Raw genomic sequence first — 23,611 nt, 5'->3', positions numbered from 1 at the left:
ACTTGAAATGAGCAGCAATGTCACGTCTGGAAAATGATGCAAGCATCATCCATCCGGACACCTTGCAAGTAAGTGTTTTGTTCACCTAACAACAGCAGTTAGTCTTATTTCAGATTAAATCTATACAAGGCAATTTCAAGTACAAATTAATCAGCATTACTATTAAGGTAGCATTACTTTATTTATTAATTAATAAGTATTAATGCTAAATCCTTGAAGTTACACTTCTTCCCTTGCTGATAGCATATTTCCACCCTCTTCTGTTCTCCATATTTGAACAGCCAAAGACAAATCTTCATCTTGATATGCTGACTTGTGTATTCACTTCAGTTTTTGAGCGCTCAGCCTGGGGGCTCAGCTAGCCTGTGAACAACAGCTGACCTGATGCAGCACATCTGTGTGACCCCTCCTGGGTTCTGCTGACAAAGCTGTTGTTGAGCTGAGAAAAAGCCCTGCAAGTTGGGAAAGGGGAATGCACAAACCACAGCGTAGTTTTTGAGTTAGACATCTGTTTTACAAGGCACAGAAACTCTCAGTTCACAGAAATTACTGATTGATGTGTTTACTTACAAAATTCAGATGGAAATTGCTTGTAATAAGAAATTGCTTGTAATAAGAAAAACAGCGCTGATGCTGATTTTCATATGCATTGCATAATCCTATGATTGGGAGCATATATATATTGTTTGGCAACATATATATATATACACACGCACATCTCAAAACCAAACCTCTCATAGGTTTAAGGTACTCTTAATTTTTGTCAGAAAAATATAAAGCAGTTTTTATCGCAGTACTCAGCCAGGTAATATTGAGGAGCACAGCACTGTGTTTATTACAGCCCCGAGATCGTGTTAGCCTCTGCAAGCTGCTGTGATATGGGAGAGATGCTAATGGACCATTAAACTATAGCTAAACAAATGGGTAAATAGATGGGTAACTAGATAGGAAGGTGCCTAAGCGAATCCCATTACGCCTTACGGGGAGAAAGCTTTGCCCTTCTGTGCCTGCTTTTTCCGACCCAACCCCAGCCGGTTCGGCCAAGCCAACAGCTCTATTTTCTAGCTCTCAGTCAGAAAAATTCAGTCGGACTGTGCAAACTTGTGCAATATCTTCTGTGGAGTGACAGCTGGGAAATAACCTACCGATTGGAATGTCTAACGGGTGTCGGTGATTAATGTTGCCCCTAAGTGGTTTGTTTCTCAGAAACCACTTAGACCTTGCCTTAGCAACCTCAAAAGTTAGGTGTGAGCATCCAGGCACCCTGCCATGCACCCACTGGTGTGGCCTGTCATAATTACTCTTCAGATTTTTCAGACTGGAATTGCTCCTATCTACAAGAAACCGCTTCTTTTAACTACACGATCTATCTTTACAGTAACACAACAGTACTTAAGGAGAAGTCAAACAAAAGCATCGGTACAAAAAGGGAGTATTGTAACAATACCCGAGAGAATAATACAAATGTTTAAATATCTTAAATTACTGTCAAGCTGGAGAGACGTATACCTGGTTAAACCGTATCTAACTCCACAGCTCATGTTGTGTGTCTCAGAGCGTGCCATTTTGAGTTTTGCCAAGTCAGGCGTGAAGCACACCGCAACTAAATTTGACAGCATTATAAAAATATTAGTTATTCAGGGACAGTGACGGACTCTCTGTCACTTCGGAATATAAACTCTGGTGGCAAGTGTGTTTCTCAAAAAATAAAAAAACCCATCCTGACTGATGAATGGATGTGGTTCTGCATTTTTCCTCACAAAGTGTTTTTCCTACATTCTTCTGACATTAACAGTGATACCTGTATATTCCAGCAGAATACAGAGGAGATGCTGGACAATTATGAAGACAGTATGTCTAAAAATTAAAATGCTGCTTCGTAATTAGCTTTTCTCCAAGCAGTGTCCATCCACCAGTCTGAATGTATTTCTAGGATAGTAACAAATTTATCTGAATTTTTGTTCATAATTCAATAGCTAAGCACTCTGATGCTCTTAATTCTCTAGATTGTAAGTGTTCTAAAGGTAAAATGATATTATCACACAGATAATCTGAGATTGCAAGAGATACACAAAACATGCAGCATTGTAAATGAAGGAAGACAAGGCATTTGGATTTTGATAACATATTTTACAGGAAGGAATTATATAGAACCATAGAATCATCTATGTTGGAAGATACCATTAAGATCATCAGTCCAATCACTAACCCAACACTGCCTAGTCCACTACAAAAACCTCCCCAAGTGTCACATCTACACATCATCCCTACCTCCAGGGATGGGCACTCCACCACTGCCCTGGGCAGCCCGTTCCAGTGCTTCACAACCCTTTCAAGGAAGAAATTTTTCCTCGTGTCCAATCTAAACTTCTTCTGGCACAACTTGAGACCATTTCCTCTCATCCTATCCCTTGCTACCTGTGGTAAGTGCATCCACCTCTCTACAACCTCCTTGCAGGTAGATGTAGAGAGTGATAAGGCCACCCCTCAGCCTCCTTTTCTCCAGGCTAAACAACCCCAGTTCCCTTAGCTGCTCCTCACAGCACTTGTGCTTTAGACAACTTTGCCAGCTTCGTTGCCCTTCTCTGAACATGCTCCAGAGCCTCAATGACCTTCTTGTAGTGAGGAGCCCAAAACTGGACACGATGTTCAAGGTGTGGCCTCACCAGTGCCGAGTACAGGGGGACAGTCACTGCCCTGCTCCTGCTGCCCACACTATTGCTGATACAAGCCAGGATGCTGTTGGCCTTCTTGGACACCTGGGCACACTGCTCATATTCAGCCAGCTGTCAACCATGATGAAAGCAGCATTATTTAAAAAAATTAAAAAACAACAACCGCCTCTATGGCCACCTCACATTTGCAGGGATTAACTGAATTACAGTGCATTAAAAACATTAACACATTCCATCAGTGCCAGAGCTGAAACTCGGAGATGGAGGAAAACAGACCTTAGAGGAAAGGAAGCAGGAGTCTCAGGTCAGGAACACATGTGCCATAGCATGTTCTAGCACATAGAGCGTGTTGGTGCTATTGATGAAGGGGAAAAAGCACTCCCAGTTCTAGTGACTGTCTTAAGCTGTATCAAAGGTACCTGCCATGTCCTGCTTCCACGTTACTGCTTGGCGATGCAGAAGTGAACAGCCCTAATAGGTTGGGGCAACGTCTCCCCAGATTTTTGGTTTTGTTCTCAGCTGTGAGCTCACAATTCATCCTCTACATCCTTATTATCCCCCATGTAATACAACTGGCAAAAAAAATCTTTCTGTAAATAAGAAGCTTTGCGGTTTCCCCCCTTACAACAGGTCTCCAGGCCATACGAAACACGGAGCTGCATTTAACAGGTGATAGGAGCTGGGCCATGAATATTCATCACAACCTTTAACAGATGTTTTACAAAATTCCCATCATCTGATACCAAATGAAGCCTGCATACACTATGCATGAAACCGGCGTTAGCAGCATTTCTGAAAATCCGATTAACATTTCCTAATGGCTCAGAGCTTCCCCAAATAGCTATACCTCTAACTGTAATGCTAGTAAAGTCCAAAACAACAGGGGCTAGACTGTTCCACCTCTTCTCATGCTGAAGAGTGCTTTAAATCCATGAAAGACTTAAAGGATACTGAAGGAGATCTATCCACAGAATTTTAAACTAACCAAAGTTGAAAGAAATATGACCTAAGAATCTTCACATTCATTTTACAGCCACATTTATATACATTTCTTCAACTAAGCAACATACTTCAGATGTAAACAGATTGAAGTGGATGATAAATGCCAGGTAGCACCTTCCAAAGACAACATAATCCGACATTTTCTGATTATGATATAGTCGTCTGGCTTTTATCACTGAGAAAATGAATTAAAACATTTTTATTTCCGAATTTATCAATGTGAAAGCTTGAATTTAGAACAAAGAGAAGCAACCAGGGAACATGACGGCATATTGATAAGCATGCTAGGAAGTTTGTATAATATTCTGCCTTCATAAGGTGAAAGGTAGAAAGGTGAAATTTCCTTGAAATAAAGCTCTCTCCAGTTTGAGTGGGAATAACAGTAGGTATGATAAAGGTACCAGTAGATCTCTACGGCTGACAAAGTGATTTGCATGGCAGATTCACACGAAAACATTTTGATGACAACTGTTTTTTTTTCAAAATCTAGATTTCATAGTTTAATTTTTCAATTTAATTTATGATTAAACACATATTCTAGTTTTACTAAAAAAAAGAGAAACACTGTCCTGTTCTTGTTGTTCTACAAAATTTCTTTAGTCCTAAAATCATGCATTAATTGAGATTCTAGTCAAAAAGTCCTTCAATTCGGACTCTAAGACAGATCCAGTAATCAAAGACCATGGAAGATCACTTCTCCGGGACAGTAAATGCCCTCTTCTCAAAAGACATGAATCAAACTAAGCATAAAGCTCTCAGGGTTACTCTTTCCATAAATTAATTCTTGAATCAAAAGCACAACTGCAAACACAACTTGTCTGATTTCGAATTAGATAGACACAGAGCCTCGGTCTTGTAAGGAAATACATGTTTAATCCACAGATTTTTGCTCTGAGAAATAAAAGCAGATTTTAGACCTTTGCTGGGTTCTCTCCCCAGGTGGACTTCAGGATATATTTTGCACCATTTCTTCACGATACGAGCACAGGGTGAAATACAGGGCATTCAAACTCTAAGCCAGCTTCATCAAAATGATAGAGGGGAGTTGGCAAACGTGCCTAAAACCACGTATAGCCAGTCCCGTTTCCTAGTGTTGGTAAATGCAATTACGCCTTTGAAAAGACTTTAAACTCTCAAAAATCCAAACAATTGATTCAGTTTATCTTTTTGGTTGGAATTTATTTGGTTTTCTTTACTTTGTGCATTAATCTAGTATTTCTAAGTCATTTAGTTTAGTTTATGCCTCCGTTCCTCTAGCTGCTTTGAGAAGTGCTTTTAATGTACATTGCCTTTATAAAACAAGCAATCTATTGTTTTTACCTTTGCTTCAATTTGCTTAGTGTCTTGGTTTTGGAACAAAAATTTGATTTTGCTCTTCCCATCATCTGAAGAACCTTTGAGCTGGGAAAACTTGTACCTCCAAAGTATGGCCTAGACGGAAAAAACAAAAGAAACATAAAAACCATACACAAGCAAGTAAGCGTAGTTATCATTGAGAATTGTGTTAGAAATAGCCCATCTCCTTCCATGGGCATTTTTTAACCCCTCTATGGCACATAATTATGTCAATTTAGTGTTACGTGGACCGATGTCCCTTTGATTATATGGATGTAGTATATTTTGGCAGTGTCTGATTCAGATTCAGATCAGTCAGACTGCATTTGTGAAATTTACTCTGAAATTCCCTTGTCTATATTTAATCCTGATTAAACAAAGAAGAGAGTAAATTTGTTGTCATGCCAAAACCCAAAGATTTTTTCCCACTAATGATCTGTGAATTCTCTACTCCATCTGGAGTGATAACCTGCCACAAAAGTCCTCTCCTTTTCTTTCCACATTAAAAAATTTAGTTGTACTAACTAAAGGGCATTCCAAATTAAAAACCAATATCTATTTTTACATTGTAAAATTAAAAAAGGAAACGCTGTAATGAGAACTTGAGTTTACTTTTGAGAGCTCTAATCAGGAATTGGAGCGGATCATTAATTCTAAGCATATCAGTGGCCGTTCAAGTAATTCCACTATAAATTACATTGCGTCTTGTTGAAACAAAAGACAGATTGCTCTACAAAATAAACACACAATTAATAAAATTCACAGCTGGCTAGAAAAGCATCTTTTTTTTTTATCATCTAATGTGGATAAATATAGAAAAAATAGATTTCAAATGACTTTGTTTCAAAGTGGAAAAGAACTATTTTTTATTGTAAGTCCTTTCAGCCTCATTTAAAGATATCTTTCCTCTCTGTCCAGGTGTTTCCAAGCACCAACATGTTTCATTGTGATGTCAGTGGTATTTCATGTAATTGTAAGGTCATCCTCACATCGCACTGTTACTTTGAGGCGACATTAATTTCACGTGCATCGGACAACGCAGAAACTTAAGGCAAGAAGTGCTGTTCCATTTCCTTTTGTCTAAGGCATTGTATATTACTTCCTTCTGTGCCCTTTGCCTACACCTATGAATGAATTAGTACCTACTTGAAATTAAGCAGAATATGAGGGACCCAAATTTTTAACTGTCCTGAATCTGTGCAGGTCCCTTTGCTTTCGGGATGTGTTGCTCTCTTCTTGTTAATGATGGGCAAAAACCTCTAACCTGCACCAAGCTAAATAAAGTTAGCTGTGCTTGTCTTTTGGAGGAAAAAACCCCAAAGGACAGTATCTTAGCTGTGCTCAGTACGCAAAACAAGTGCTACGATTATTTCCCCCCAAATCCTGTCTCTCAGTTTGCCCCGACAGATAAAAAGCTCCCAATCTCAGCACCGCTTTCACTCTCCGTGTACGTGAATGTGACAGATGGGCTCCCATCTACCACAAGGAGAGTTAGGGACATTTTGTTTCAGATAAACTAGGGGAATTTGGCAATTTATGTGAAACTATATCCTATTTGTTTCAAATGCTGTCCTCCTGAGCCGACCAATCTGTGCTACAGAAAATAGAATAGCTTCCCTCATCTCTGTGTGCGCCCGATTCCTTTCACCATGTTTGATCAATGATGTTTACTTATGTCCTGCAGATAGTGAGTTAAAAAAACAAAAGAATGCAGTATACCATTCAGATGGCAGCACTTCCCACCTATATTGTAAACCCCTTTTTTACAGACCTACGTAACTCCACACGTCTTGTCAGAAGATCGAGACCACTCCCTTTCTGCAGGAACAGCAAATCTATTTAAGCATGTCATTTCCTAGATGAGAAATGTAAAGGGCACTGCTGGTCTCTCTATCTCAGGAGAACAACAACCGAAAAAACAAGCTATCATCTTTTTCTTCTCTCATAATGTATGGGGAGGCCAGGAGAAAGGTGCAGTAGTAACAAACACCCTTAGATCGGCAGGCAAGGTCCCAGGGTACCTGGCACTATTCCCCATCAGATTAAGTTCGGGTGAAGACGAAAGATGCACAGAACTGCAATACTTCAGCACTGCCCATGCAGCTTCCCCACTCCCTTCTTTTCACCTCAGATGACAGTCGCACCAAAGCACAGGCATGATTCAAGAACACAATTCAGTTTATGCATCACACCGGTTTTGGAAACCCCTGCTTAGCAATGGCTCTTATTTAAACACATCTCAAAACCCAGGTCTATAGTGTGAAGGGGATGCAATCCTTCTTGAGACTAATCCCAACAAGACTGCACTTTCTTCATCAGGATATCAAAACAAGTTCCTTGAATTGACAGTTCAACAGCGTACTTTGCAGAGACTATTAAACATTCTTCATCTACAGCGTAAGGAATAAAAATGCCACTGACAATGCATGAAATGATTCCCAAATGAAAGAACTGTCCGTTTCTTTTGAGTGATCTTCAACAAACTGCACACATTTTTTCCTGAATGTGTCCACATGAAGGAGCATTTTTTTGGCAAAAATGAGGGTGAGGGAATGTTGTGAGTTTTCAGTTAAGTCAGGAATACAAAGTATTTCAAACGTTCAAGCTAGTCATCCTGGGCATCTCTTTTGTTGAAGAGAACCTCTGAATTTCATCCTGGTTTGGACTGGCATGAATATTGTCTCACTCTCATACGCTCTGGACATCTCAATGTACCACATTCTTACGTTAGAAGAGTAATGACTAGCTTAAACTAGATGTCCAAATACTAGACAGCTGAAATTGGGTGATCTGTTTATCATACGCCCAGTAAGACCATTTAATTCCTTGTCTCCTACCAAAGAAGCTGAAGTGCTGCCCTGTGCAGCCAAAACTGCACATTTTGCACGTGTAGCACATGTACAGGATGATGCAGAACGCTAGGATTAGCAGTCAGACCACCCTCCTAAAATACAGTATCTTGGGGATCACGGGGTTACTTCCTCTGGGGCTTCTTAAGTTCTGGGTGATTTTTCTTTTCATTTTCATTAGTGCAAAATGCAGAAGCAGTGAAGAAGGACCAGACCTACCCTTTCTCAATTACTACCTCATACTGCCAAAGTAGAAAGAAACAGCGAGACCTACTCACCTGAGCGCCCAGTTTCACAGAGATGTATAGCTACACCAGCACCATAAACACATGAGAGAGTTCCACGTTATCTTTCCTGTTCCTAAGGGCTGACCTCAGTGCCACCGTGCTCGCTGTGGTGACTGTTCTAATTTTAAAGGCTAATTCTCATGCACTAGGAATAGGCACCCTTGGGGACGCTGAACTATACCGCTGTCAAAGCCAAGTGAATGATGTTTTTCATTTTTTTGAACATCACAGTTCTTCAGAATCATTTGTTGAATGCTTGCCTCAGAGCTACACAGGCTGATAATTTTGTATAAAAATATATCCATTTATTTATGTATAGATTAACTTCCAAGCGGTAAGTACATGTTGGCTTTTTCACAAATTGCCAAAAAGCTAAATGTCATATAAATTATTCCTAAATCAGTTTTTATGAATTATAATATATAAGCAGAAGTAATTATGGTTTGAAGGTTTGAGCTCAACACTATAATAAATTCTGACAGGGCTTCTTTTAGTTGATAAAAGCAGCCTGTTCTCTTCAAGTGCTTTCCGTGTATAATCCTCAGTAACTGTGCAATCTGCATCACTGAGAATATTTTACAGGACTATACAGAGAATTTTCAGAAAGCAGTGGACTTCTGTTTACCCTAAAATAGATTTGACAGGTAGACCAGGTGGCAATTTCTTTTAAAGCACATAGTTCACCCAAATTCAAAAAGATTCTGTGGTAGATGCTGGCATCAGCTACTTGTGAGGATCCTGAGATGATTCTTAAGTCAAGGCTCACAACCTTATCATGCCTTGATGGAAGACCCAGATGAGAACTCGGTGTTCATTATTTACTGCCCTTAAAATGGAACTCTCAGCCCATGAGTAGAGGAGAGAACTTGTGAGTAACAGCAAGCAGCCCAGTTTAGAAACTGGGGACCATGGTAATACCATGTGCTGAAAATACCACCACCTTCACAACTGCACATACACTGTGTGGCCACTGGGTTAATTGTTAATCCATGTTTTGAGAAATGCGCTGAGAGAAGACAAACTGAACAAATACTGTATGTACCATGAATAACATTGAAAACAACCAGTAAGATATAAAGCCTTTTCACAATTGTTATTCCTAGACCACTTAAACAGCTTTTAAAATTTTAAACCATTTAATAAAATTCAAAGACTATCAGAATGCAATGCAAACAAATAAACAGTGCAGGCAAGCTGATAAATTAGCTTAAGATTTCTCTTGAGATACTATTAAATTACTGTAATGAGAAATCATCAAAAAGAGAAATCCTGTCTTCACTGAAACTAATAGATTGGTTTTTCTCCCCCCTTGGACACATCTGGGACCGAGATTCCTCACCAATACTTTTCAATGAGAAATATTTTTTTATAAATAATCACCTAGGACTCATTTTTCCTAGTTTTTGTAACCAAATTACTGCCTGTTATTTTCTGCTAGTGTTATTTTGCTATAATTACTCAAGGATGCTTTCAACCTTCATAATTTTTTTTTTATTTTATAAGTGGGGCATAAAGCAATACATAAATGGCATGTGGAAGAAAAGCTATTGACTTCAGTACCTGTGATAATTTGCTGATGTTCCTCTCAGTCACACAAATGAAGAAAATCATATTGCTTGTACTCGCAGCCCTAGCAGTAAATCTAGAACACATATTCTGCAGGGACCTTAGAAAGCATATTCACATCCACATCTTATATTTGTTTGCTTCTTGGTCCCATAATTTCAGAATCCTGGACTAAACTAGAAACAACTTTGATGAGATGTCATCAAACCAAACCACTTCCCATCTAGATAATGGCATTGGAAAAGTGGGAACGCCTCATAATCATCTTAGTTTAGGGTAAGGTCAGGAGAGTTGGTTAAGGCTTTTGTTTTGCTTTGGGTAAAGGGGCTTGATTTACCCTAAAGAGAGAGCAGATTACCAAACAAACACAGAATAAAGAGGTGTCTCTGTATTTTTGCTTACCATACTCAAAGGAACATGAGTGGAAATATGCGTGATTGTCCATGTGTCTGTGATAGCTATCTGATTTAGCAGGGCACTTTGCGTTGGCACTAGGAAAGAAAAGCTGTATTCTGTCAGCACGAGAGTCTCCAACCAGAACAGAATTAATTTGTGTCCTGTGGCTTCAGAGATGAAATACTTTCAATTTACTATTAAACAGTCTTGCCTCTTCTATATTGGATTATGCACTGCAGACCTATTCTGTTCTGGCAAAAAGACCATTTACACTTAACGAACTTGTGAAATAGCGTTCGCACCTCATACTGCAGTGGCATAATTCCACCTGCCAGTGCGCGTCGCCAAAGACAGGTTTTCTCTATACCTCCCATCGGCGTGAATCACACAGGTTTCATTATGTAATAGCAAGAGAAGTTTGGCCTTCACTAGGATGCTTGAGAAAAACCTGAAAGAGTCTGCCGGGGTTTCCTAACAGTTAAACAGCTGCATCTCAGACCGCCTGAAAATGTGGAGTAAATAAAGAAACCATCTTTTTTAAGGAATGGGTGTCAGAGGTCACTTTCCAAGTATTAGTTTCAGCAGACCCTCTTTCGTCTTTTCCATCGCATCTTCAAAAAGCTGTAGCTGTACTTTTCCAACACTGCCTCCTTTTTTCTTGATAATCTGATAACTGATTAAATCATTCTTCCGTTTAGCTTTTTAAGGCAATTTTTTTATAACATATTATAGAATTACGTTAAATTTCAAATGGACACCTTTCAAGCTAAAATGAGTGATGCTCCTACAAGTCAAACTAAATCAAGAGCAGATGCCTTGTAGGTCCTTATTTTCAAGAATAAAAGCAATTGGGTCTTCGGGCACCTGGCATACACCTTAATTTGTCTGGTTGTCTCACACCTAATTGAGAAAGATTGTGTTCTTGCAAAGTGACGCTTTGTCCATACCGATAGCAGCAGCAGGGAACTGAGTAGGATTAAGATCTCGTTCATCCTCAGTTCTGCTGTGTTACTGATCTCTGGAGAGTGTCTTACTACAACAGAATTATGGTCCAAGGCAATTCCCTTGGTCAACTGCTGTGGCTTTATAACTGTAAAGGGAAAGACAAGGGAGGACACAGAGGATGAAGAACAAAAATAAGACAAAGGAAAAAAGCAAGAAAGTCAGCCCTAATAAAATAACGGTTCTTGTCCATTACTGGAGTTACATCGAATGTTAAAAGACTACGGTTTATGTGCTCAGTACTGAGGATGTCCTACCGACATTTGTTTGTTTCTAGACACGGTACATAAGCCTGTACCAACTATGCTTGATGGCTTTTATGAAAGTTATAACAGCTATTTCTTCACCATCTCAGTTTCTAAGCGTGGACTAAATACTTGTTCACGAGAGTTACGTTATTAAATGTGCACCTTGAAGTGAGTCTGGTTTCCTTCTTCATTCTCTGTTACTGAACTCTGGCTATCAAGGGGTTTTTTTACATGCTGTTATATTTCAATATATTTTATATGTATTAACTGCATGAAGAGACAGACCTTAAGGTCTAGAAAACATGGAGCTTGTTCCTAAAGAAATGAAGAGAAATTCCGTTCTGTGTTATTTAGGAGACTTCTGGTATGAAAAAAAGAGATATCTGTGATGCTATTTATTGTTTACAGTGCATTCCCTGTTTTGATGAAGCGCACAAGGTGTCTGCGAGAGAACAGATGACAGATCCACTGAGCTTTGTGGATATGCACCTCGTGGGCCATCACAAAGCCTTTTGTTTCTTTGTTCTAGCATCACCATACAACTCAGCAGCACTTTAATTTGTTTCCAGTCCTATAAGGGACGATTTTTTTCTCTTCTGACAAATATTTATTTTTGACTGCTGCTTTAACGAGCAGTAAATGTGATGAAGTACAGACATAGCGCTTTGCACAGGTAGGTATATTGCAGTGTACACTCACGCAAACGCATACATACATTATTCATAAAAGCGGTGAGGCAAATGGCACATTCTAGAAAACAGTTTTAATGACTATGTCAGTATAAACAGAAATATATATAACATACCTATGTCTATGTATATACAGCCATACACTTGAAGAGTAGACAATTTATTTGTTAGAAGCATGTTAAAAATTAGTAATTAAATGCCACTTGAGTAAGTAGTTTTATATATTGGATCACTTTCAGAATAGCAGTTAGATGAACTTCTGTACATGTCTTTTTATGTTTTTTAATCTATCAGTCTCCATCCCGAAGGTGGCTACAAAACATTATTTATGAATGCTTATCGTAATACCGGTGTATGTGCATACCTAACATTAATTGTCCACAAAAGAGTTACATCTGCTCATTAAAATACTGATGCCTATATACCAGCTAATCTTATAGAAATATAGGCCCTGAATTGATGTGCTATAATTGCGCAGGACTTGGGAAAAATGTTTCCGCCAGTAGACACTGACACACAAATGCAAAAATGGCCAAGGGTAAAGTTTGGTTTATAACTTCTAACACCTGCAAATGAACTTTTTTCTTCTTTTTAGAATTTAGCATCTAAACATCTGCCTGGAGTAGATGCTGTATCCTAAGACACCTTGTAGTGCAAGGAGTGACTAAAAAAAATCTGGAAAACTTGATTAGGCAGCCAAGAGAAAGATGACTATCTACACGGTATTCACGAACAGCAATTAAATTCGCTTGGAGTGTAATACCAGCAAGGGAGAAAGGGGGAAATTCGGTAAGAGGATGTTCTTTGACAGCCTATATTTCACATAATGCAAACGAAATTGCATTAAAGCTGGTGGACATTTTTTGAAGAAGTCCCCAATGGAAGAGATGCTGTGGGGACACTCACCAGTGATCAGATTTAAACTTCCATGTATGCCAACACAGGAGGCAGTGGCCTTTACACTCCAGGTATCTCACCACTGCAAGTGAAGGACAGCATGATAGAAATTAAAATCATAGCCAAACATTTGCTGATGTCTGCTTGGCCTCTGTTTGCTGTTCTCTCTCTCAACATTAATATGAAAAACAAGATGACATCTGACACAGGAGCGCTGGCTCTAGAGAGTGCTACAGAAGAACAAGAGCACAAGTACACATGTCACTACTTCGTAATGTGAAGGGAGGGGAATTCTTCGGTGTCCGTAATTACATTTGGGAGCGTACGAACTGTTCAGCTGAGCGAAGAAGCTATTTTCTGAAATGTTGGAAGAATCTGACTTAACTAGGCAGTCTTAAAAGCTGTTCGCTCTTTCAGAAAACCACAATGGTTTGCTATAAAGCAACATCCCGAATGCTCTAAATGATAAACTGCTGTTGGCTCTATGAGCTATCAGTCAGAAGATGAGTAAGAGAAAGCAGAAACAGCTGTGATTTATGCCAGTGCCGTTATAATCACATCACAGCACAGATTTCTTCTGAAGAAGTTTAATACTTTGTGTACTCATATTTATCATAGGCCTGTGCAGACATAAACCCAATGTTTTTATCGGACTATGATCTATTTGACTTGAAATACATTTAGCACAGACGACAGCTTTTAAACACTAATTTTGACTTATATAGTTAAGTATTATATAAAGATTAAATGACAGTAAACATGGAAACAAACCACACAGGGTCGTACAGCTTTTGTCTGGAAACCATAAGCATAATGAGAGTCATTACTCTCTATAAACTCATTCATGAGCACTGGTACTGAGTTTGGATTTTAGAACATTTGTGAGGTTTTGACTGCATATTGTCAGGCATGTTGGGAAAAAAAAAGTCTATGAACTTAAAATGTGTGAAGGAAAAACAATTTAAATATTGTTTCATTGCTTAAATAACTTGAACACTGGAATAACTGGACAACTGCTAAAATAATGAGCTGAAGAACTTGGCTTCATTTCAGTTTGTTAGTGTTTATTCACTATTAAAAGTAGTTCACAGTCAATTCAGTAGTGATTAAGAAAGAAATCTTAAAATACCATGAGCACAGTGTTAAGTATAAAGTAGGAACTGCCTGAAGACTTACAGAAGACCCCACTGCATCAAAATATAAGACAAGACTTCTCAAGCATCCTCAGAAACTACTACTTCAGCTTTGTGTTCCAGGAGACATGAAAATGTCATAAATAAATAATAAAAATAAAATATTTAATGACATTTCTTAGATCCGTCCTCCAAATACTTTTCATATTAGAAGCCTGTAAAGAGCTCAATAGTCTCAGTTATTGCTACCCATTTATTTTCTTGAATTTCCAGAGTACAGGTTCTCCGTGCCAACTGAATGGATTAGTGTGTGGCACCTCTCTGGTACGCGTGTGCTCTAACAAACCGGGCGTTTCTAACACAGTGCCGTTATCTTAAACTGTACTCTCCGCCTGCCTGTCTTTATCAAAGAAACACTAAACAAAGCCTGAAACTTTCAGGATTCTCTGTGTGCTGACTCCTGAGCTTTACCAGCATGGTTCTTCCTGCCATTCAGGAAAGTAAAAACCCACTTTCAAAGGAGAAATCAGCCTAAAATGAAAGTACAGGAAAATATGGAGAGGGCAAGTGGAAAAGGTGGAAGGGAAACTAGGAGATAAGAGTAGCGCCGAAACATGTAATGAAACAGAGTAGTCCTTCAGGGGAATCACTTCTGCCACCGCACACAGCTCCTGGGTGGTGTCAGGAGCTCTGAGGACCAGAGTGACACAGTAGGGGGGTGGTGATAGATTTGACAGATCAGCAGGAGCTCCCTGCTCTTCCTTGAAGGCTGTATATAAGTGTGGTAAATGAGCTGAGAGATTTCTGAGGCTGGTCTGGGTCTGTTAAACGTTGTGTGCGCTGCTACCCACTGCCAGGCTGGCAGGAGAGGAGGAGGAGGAGGAGCAGCACAGTATGTCAGTTGCAGATGTTGCAAAACGCACTACGCTTTCTCTATAGTTACAACTACAGTCTCTTCACTGCAATAAAAAGGTCTTTCCTCCAGTTGATGAGGAATTCTGCATTTGTCTGTTTTGTCCACATAATGCCTACGAGGCCCTTCCCTTCCTGAAGGAAATCCCTTCACACATCTCTTACCCTTTTACACTTGGATGAAACCGCTTACAGATTCCATAAACATGTCCTCTTTCATCAATATTTAGACCCCCAGGATCTCCAGACACTCAGCGGCAGTTAGTGCTTGCCTTAAAATTTCAGAACTTACTGGATTCTGAGGCTAGACCTCACCCCCGTGGAACAGGTTCATTCCATGGTTTCATGGCTTTACAGATGAAGGGGAGAGGAAAAAATAAAATTGCCTCATACTCTTACAATGCTTTAAGGGCCTTCTCAAGCTTAGAAGACCTGGAAGATGGAAAATTCTTTCTTGGGTTTTTCTCTGGTTGTCATCAAGTCATCAAAGCTTCTCTTCAGTGGTTTTGCATTGTGGTTCTTCTGCTCCTTGGTTGTGCAGCGTGGTTTTAGTTTAAGTAGGTTCCCAGAGCCAGTACTCTTCTGGCTTGAAATGGAAGTTAGATGCTAATTTTTTGCTGCACTTGTTTTCATATTGGATTTTATCATGTATTTTTAGTACTACTTCTGTGACTTGCTAGGAAACATGAGACAACGGGAGAGAAGAGCTGAATGCAAATCTGCTGGCAACACTAACAATTGCCTTAGTGTTTCAGTAGTCAGTTTTAATAATTGAAATATTTTTCCAGTCTTTGCTATGAAAGAAAAAAACAAATCTATTTGTGAGGGCAAAGAAGAATCTGTTTTATAATTAATATTGTTTGCCAACATGCGGTCTCCAGAAGTTTTGCACAACTGGAAAGGCACTATGACTTCTTTGACAAAGTAAGAGAGTGAAGTTGTATCTTTGCTAGAGCTTTTTTCTGTATCTGGAAATCTGCTGTACATGTTCTAAGGACATAACAAGAGGGTACCACATCCTTCAGCCATTGTAACATGTATGAAGGCAGTTGTGCTTGTGCTTTGCTATCTGAAATTTAGCGTATGCCTGTACTGTAGAGAATGGCTTTGAAAGAGCCTGAACTCTTTTAAGAACCAGAGATGTGCAACAGCTTTGAAGGAGATGACAATTACCTTTATACAAAAGCATTGCTTTAATATTTTTTGAGCATGAGGGGAAATCTACGCATTTTTTTCTGCGCCACTGCATTTTAATTCTGTTACGCTGATTTTTTGTGTAATGCCTCCTAAGTTGACAGTCATGTATTTCACTGATGAATCACATAAGACTATTTGCTTAACAAAAAAGAAATATGTGCACATGAGTATTTGACTTTCCAGTTCACCACACCTTGCGCATACGAGCAGTAGAATGGAGTGGGAAGAATAAAAGGGTTCTGATTGGTGGAGTAATGTGGCGGGAAGGCTTGACTTAAGACCGAGGTTAGGAGCATATTCTGGGGGGAAAAGGGCATTTTCAGCCATTGGTGCTGGCAATGCTGCAGCATCTCAAAGGAAAGCAGGTACTGAAGAGAAGTGGAACTCAGAATAAATATTTCAGGTACTCTCACAACGGCAGCGCCAAGTACTAGCTATAAAGCCTGCTTATGTTTTAGCAGTTGTTAGCAATTAGTGCAAATGCAAGCATACATAGACCCCCAATGCTTTTACTGGGGGTCGGTCTTGCATTATATAATGTGGAAATTGATGTCTCTTGATATAGAAAACTGTTTAATCAGTTGTACTGAACTTTTCTAAGGTTGACAGGAAAAGCACGAGACATGGAGCTTGGCTGATTTCTGTTTTTACAGGCACCTGAGCAAAAATATCTTAAAACATAAACCATGAAGTGCTCTAATAGCACACACTTCCATCCATGACACAGAAGAGAAAGAGAGATTCTTTCCAAAGCTCAAAGATCAGCTTGAAACCAAGATTATTTTCTCTTGAAACTAAGAATGCACCATTGAAAGAGACTGAATCAGTCTGGGCTTTCGTGTGAAAATAAAGAATGGAGATTTGATGCTTGTTGCAGATTGATACTGCTGTTGACTTTTCAGTAACAAGCGCATAACAGAATACAACAGCTCACGTTGATTAGAAATCACCCCCAAGCTTAAACTAAAGCACAAAAGATTTGATAGAGGTGACCTGTTGTGATAACAGAAAGAAGAACATTTTAATATAAGAAATAATGAGGAATAACAACAACGTGATAGAAATAAGTCTCAGAACCTTACCTTTGTGGCAGCATCAAAGCAGACAAAGCCCATGTTGAAGTCGATGGTAAGTCCCATAAGATGACTGTCCAAAACACAGGCGTACGTCTTGCACTGTAAAAGGAAAATCAGAGAAGGTTGTTACCACAGAACGCACTTCTTCAAATTCTTTCTAGGAGCAGTATTTCTGTTCCTTTATTCTAGTGTTTATAAATTTCACAATTATCATCAAAATAAGTAATTTGTGTATAAATAGGTCAATTTACCCGGCAGTGTATTTCAAATCAATGGATTTATATCAGTGATGAAGTTTTCTAAGTATTTTATACTATCCTAAGTATTGCTAAAGAGGCTTTGCTTCCACAAGAGAAAAAAATATATCAGAATCACCTCAGTGGTCTAAAAACAGCTGCTAAAAGCAAACTTTCTTTATTTTCAAACTCTCTTATTTGTTAGGAAACTTGGTAACTTCCTCTAACATTAATATATTCCTGTTAGCTTTTTAGAGAAAAAAGAGAATTGTTTATGAAATACGTTTTTTGCTTCTGTTAGTGGACCAAAGTCCTGAAAGCCTTTCTCGTTCTGTGAGTTTTAAATCTCTGCATCTATTTATTTCCATACCATCACACTTCAATACAGGCTGTGAAATATCTATTAGTGCTGTTTCCAGGATCGCAACTATCGCTGTGCCTGAAAGCTGACTTCAGGTACAAAGTGACAAACTTGTGTTTTACATCACGGAGTATGTAAAAAATTTAAAGCATTTCCAAATCTGATGTAAATTCTTTAAAGAAACCATTTTTATTTTATAAAATGTTACCCTCCAGATCAAATGAAATACAGTTATATTCTTCTAAATGTTTCTGTAGCCATGAAATATATGAAATGAGAACAGAGACTTCCATGACCTATAATGTGTCAAAGAACCATAATATAAATTCCTAACATGGAAACAATGTAAATTACTAAATTATCAGTGTTATAAAAGAGTATGTTGTTATTTTGGGCATTTTTTATTTTGATTATCAAGGATAAATCACATGACTTTACTTATCTATTCTTTGGGTGTGCTCTTTGGATTCTGAACGGTCTTTCCCAGAACACAAGAAGCCAGAAGGGTCATTAACAGCCTCTAAGCTTTGAAACACACAGTGTAACAAAGCGAAATGAAGTTCACAGTGAAATAGATTCTTCGGTTATTTTAAATTTTACTTTCCTACACTGCAGTATGAATTTCTTTTCTGGAACTGAAATATTTGAGTGAATTGCTTGCATTAATCAAATCAGGTCTCAACTGCATACAAACAGTTGATGGTTAATTTTTGTGCGCACACCTCAGAGCTCTAGTATCCAGGCTTTGAACACCATGACATCCCTCAGCGTGGCTGAAGGACAGTTATCAGCAGGGTAACAAGCGCAGCGTTTAAGTGAGTTTATAGACAAAGCATGGCCATCAATAACTCAGAAGTAAAAATAACCCATGACATGTGCTTTATAAGGTGATTTTGCATTATTGCTGAGTAACAGTAAATTATATGTTACTGCGTTATCCACTAAAGGTGTTCAAAAGCTGGAACTGTCCATCAGTAAATGAAAGGTTTCCTACTGCTGCCGTTGAGGTGGAAAGTAGCAACTAGTCTATTCTTGTAGCTTCCAGCACTGAAAGAACTTTATGTTCTTCCCTACATGTACAAAATCTGAATTCATACAGTATAGTGGTGCACTTGGTCATTATAACTATTAATGCATAAACACCCCCAAATTTTAATTACAAAATCAATAATTCAGCTCTGTGGTGTTGCAGTCATATGGTATTTGTGTTTATATTAGAAAATGAAAGTGGCTTTTTCTTTTGGCAGCAGCTACACTATTAAACCGCTATGAATGTGTAAACTTTGATCGTAAATCAGCATCGTTAGAAAAGGAGAGGTTATTGCCGTTGGCACCATTTCATTAGTAGAAGAATAGTGCAGAAAGTAATATATTTCATGGTGATTTACTACTTAATGAATTCACACATGCAAAAATGTTCAGGTTTTGCATGCAAAGCAAAAAAAAATGTCCAGTTTTGTAGAATTACCTGGCTAACTTCCTACAAGACGCAAACTACATTTTTATTTGTAGACCTCCAAGATATCTAGAACAGACACAGAGCCTCTACTGAGAATTATAATTTGGCTGGAGACAGTACATCAGATTTAAAATATGTATTGCCGCCTGACTCATCTGACCTCCCACCTCCACACCAGAGGTCAGCCTGCAGCACACCGAGTGTGTCTGGGCTAATTAGCCTTCCCGAGAAGTTGAGGCTTATGAGAAACAGGATTTATCAGTCTTAGTTCAACGCTGCATCAAAAAAAGCAACCTGTGTCCCAGACTGAAGGTTCTTTCTTCAAAGGACAGTGCACAGTGTGTGGAGAAGTATCATCTAGTTCAGTTCAGTGTGGTTATTGGTGGGAAGAAACTGCATTGCAGGGTGCAGACCACCGGCAGCAGCTGGTTATTTATTCTTTACTTAGACATAAGACCAGTCTATGCCCTTGGACCATGCGTTCCATGATGCTGAAAACAATTTGAGAAGCAAAAATGGGAGAACAACAAAGGGATCTCTGGACAGAGAGATTTTAGTTTCTTTGGGGAAGAATGTCTCTGCTTTATGCACGTGTTGTACAACCTTGCATGAGATTCTGGTCACAGGTCAGAGTAGGAATTTGAAGTTTTCAACACTCATTAACTCTAAGATTTTTCTCATCTTTATTTTCTTTAATTTGTCTTCTAATTTAGACATTAGGAAAAAACAAAAATGCAGAAATTCTTCCCAGGAGACTTGATAATTTACAATGTCTTAAATGTTTAACAAAGACTTAAAATTGTTAAAAGGGACTATCAGTAACTGTGCATGTTTGGCTTTGGTTGTTGACTTCCCACCTAGAGCTCATGAAAACCCTATCAGAACTCCCAAAAGAAGCAGAACATATTTCAGCACTCATTTCTTGTTCTCTCACAGAATACAGATTCTTAAATTGGGTTTATGAATAACTGAGCGGGTCAGGCAGGGGCTGAAGGAGACAACCTGAAGTTGTTCCTTAGATTCTACTGCCTCGATACACACAACTCAAAGTATGGAATGTTGTAAACCCAGTGTAAGCTATCTCTGAAGGTAAGGAAACCATATTGTAAGTCCAAGATTTAATTCAGACTTTCAAACTCGGATTCAACTTCAACGAAAACAAGTGTTCAAGTACTGTAAGACAAAGCAACTTCCACAATAATCCTTATATTAGGGAATAAACAATTACAATACAAACAAGGAACAGCAAAAAATAAATCATGACGGAAGTGGAGAGAATTTTAGCATAACGTAGCAGGAACACAAAGGGAACCTGGCAGTCGAATATAATTGCGTGTCATTATGCCAGCTATAGTAGACTCAGATTCTTCACGTTACAGTGCTGTGAGATAATAAGGAAAAAGGATCTCCATTTCAATTAACTTTTTTTCCTTTTAATAGGTAATAATTCAAATGGATTGGCATCTCTTACTACTCTAAAGAAAACTAACTGAAGAGTGACTGTAACACACCACGATGGCACCACTGCAGTATCGTACCTTGTATTATTGCTAAACTCTTACCAGCTTGACTGTCTCGTTTCTAATACATCTTTCCTAAAAAACCAAAGCTGCTTCATTTTTGTTTTAGCTATACCTCTGACAGAAGCTATGAATTGTGCTTAAACAGAATTTATAACCTATTTATATTAAGACATGTAAAAAATATTTTAATTGTGATGTACCCTTTAGAATTACATCAGAACAGGGCCCTGATTAACCTCTCCTGGAGATTAATGTCCATTTATACTTGTTAAATGACTGTTATTATTTGTATGATTATGGAATAGTAAAAAATACATTTGAATAAGTTTAAATGGCAGTTTTAAACTGCAGGTTTTTTTCAAAATTATATGATTTCATAGTAAGACAAACCTGCACTCAGCTGGATTCAGAGATATGAATATTCATATGAATATGATTGCATAAAACACAATTTTAGTAAAAATGTGCAGCTGACACCTTGATTTTGAACCTGTCACCTGGTTTTTCTCCCAGAGCAATGAAAGAACTTGTTAGAGACAAATTATACCACTACTTAGTCAAACCAGATTTTTATCTGAATCTACAACTTGCTGGATGAAAGCAAGAACAGACTGATGAAAGAAAAATGAGAAGGCCAAGATTAGTTATATTAAAAATTGATATTCTATGTTTTTTCCAAATTGAGATAGAGAGCCAAGAAAATAAAGAAAAAAAAAGGTGAAATCGTTTGAGTTCCACGGTAATAATCTATCCTGACAAGCCTGCTTGTCCACCTTCACAAATGTGCTATAATCAATCAATCTCAGGAAGTCATTACTTCGAGTTCATAACTGTTTCTCTGAACATCAGTAGAGTGAAAAGAAAGGTGGAAAGGTTAAGATTAATCTGAAGTTAAGATAATTAGGGAAATTAGTTTTGGGCAACACGGGAGCAATTTGGAATAAATGTAATTCTAAAACCCAAGAGAAAAATCTAATCTAGGAATGCTACAGTATTAGAGAACGAGGAATATGAAGTAGCTCCTGAGCTAAAAGTTATTCCAGAAAATTGCCATATATTCATTTACTGATGGCGCAGCAGTTTTTATACAGAAAAACTACACTTAGATTTTCCAGCACAACAACGAGAGCTTCAAAGGTAAGAGTAGCTCCTGTAAAGGGTAGCAGAGTGCATGAACTTAGAAGCTGAAGCTTCTCTGACTCCTCCTCCAACAAAGGTAATAGGCATTAAGGTTGACAGCAGCGTGGTTTTTGCAAAACGGATCATCATTAGCCTGTACTAATTTAATCCAAATGCGTGTGTTGGTTTATAGGTCAGAAGAGGGCTAATAAATACCTAACAATTTGTCTAAATTAAAACCTGTCAGTGCTTGCGTTCTCAGGAGGACGCAGAAAATGAGTGCGCGGGAAGAGCGCGTTAGCCAATGCTTGCACAGGCTAATATGCTAATAAGTCTTTTGGAGATGTGTACACACAGTAAATCACGGCACCGCCAACTAAAGCTGTTCCAACCATGTGTAATTTTTATGACTGGAACATTAGTATAACCACTAGGTGAATTGTAATTGCAGCGGGTATTTTCTTTCTCCTATTTTAAATAAAAACATGACTTTTTGGTCATGGGAGTAAAATAGTTAACTTTAAACGCTCTGATACACAATTTTGCTGTAAAAATTTGCCAGCGGTCTCTACCTGAATGTCATCCCTCTCTGCTTTGTCATCTGACAGTTGAGGATATACACACAAAACAAGAAATATGTGACGGAAGAATAAAGTATCTGAGGTACAATTTTGTTCTTGCTTGCACCCAGTTCACTCCAAGTCCTCTCATACCTGATTACCAGAAGGACAATCAATTCCTGCAAGGTTCTCTTATGTTACCCAGTAACAAAGTAGCAAGTAAGACAGTGCGTAAGAACACCTCAACAGCTGCTTTTGTCCCTGATCTACAGATTCTTTTTCCTCTTCTGTCCATGAACTTTAGTTAACAAATGTGTATCACGTAGTCATAAAAACTCAAGGACTGTATCCGAGCTGATCCCTTCCGATTAGATTTCACGCTGTTTGAAAACACCAAAAGGGTTTTTATGCAGCAAGATAGATACCCAAAATGACAGTAATTTCAGAACTGCAGGACGTCACAGAATTTCATACTTTGCATCATTATTGAATACAGACTAATTTGTTAACGCATCAAAAGGCAATCAGCAAGGCAGTTGTTCTCACCTGTATCCGTTCAACTTCTAAAAAAGTTGCGGTTTGGAAGGCTTTTTCCCACTGTGTTAGGTCAGACTCTAGTTCTACAGAAAAGTACAGATCTTCTCCAGATTCGGACTGGACACTGAAGCAATGTTTCCGCCGGTCCAGCAGATCACTGTCCTGATGAAAACCTGAAGTTATATAATCTGGCATACATCAATCAGTATTTTTAATTGCAAACATCTATGCCTCAAACCTAGCGTTTTTAAGTGGTATTGCTAATGATAGTAATAACTACTGCACTAATTACTGCGAGCTGAGGAACTGAAAATTAGCGCTCTTGGTCTAAACATTGACATTTCGATGAATTTTAAGCAGGACACCTAGATTCAGAACGGCACAGAGCAACACAGCACAACTGGTGTAACTTTCAATATTTTAACAAACCACTTCTGAACGTTATCAGCTATTCCCTTTTAAATGAGATAAATCCTATAAAAGGTGTCTACTTTCCATTCATGTGAGAGAAACACAAGTACCAGCTTCTCTGACCAGTTTGACTCACCCACC

The 23,611-nt window shown here is 38.5% G+C and overlaps 1 protein-coding gene across 1 annotated transcript in view; it reads right to left on the bottom strand.

The window, feature by feature from the left end:
* LOC104500974 (gamma-1-syntrophin-like) overlaps positions 1-23,611 on the bottom strand; it is a 57,869-nt gene that overhangs the window by 2,595 nt on the left and 31,663 nt on the right. Inside the window, exons 5-7 of the mRNA XM_010144708.1 lie at positions 23,069-23,221; positions 17,271-17,363; positions 4,998-5,108 (exon numbers count right to left, since the gene is read on the bottom strand). Coding sequence (XP_010143010.1) covers positions 4,998-5,108; positions 17,271-17,363; positions 23,069-23,221 — 357 coding nt within the window. The remainder of the gene's footprint in view (positions 1-4,997; positions 5,109-17,270; positions 17,364-23,068; positions 23,222-23,611) is intronic.

Source organism: Buceros rhinoceros, unplaced genomic scaffold (genome assembly GCF_000710305.1).
Source record: "Buceros rhinoceros silvestris isolate BGI_N320 unplaced genomic scaffold, ASM71030v1 scaffold19561, whole genome shotgun sequence".
Taxonomy (NCBI): domain Eukaryota; kingdom Metazoa; phylum Chordata; class Aves; order Bucerotiformes; family Bucerotidae; genus Buceros; species Buceros rhinoceros.
Note: the sequence above shows the minus strand (reverse complement) of the source record. Positions and strands in the feature narration are given on the sequence as shown.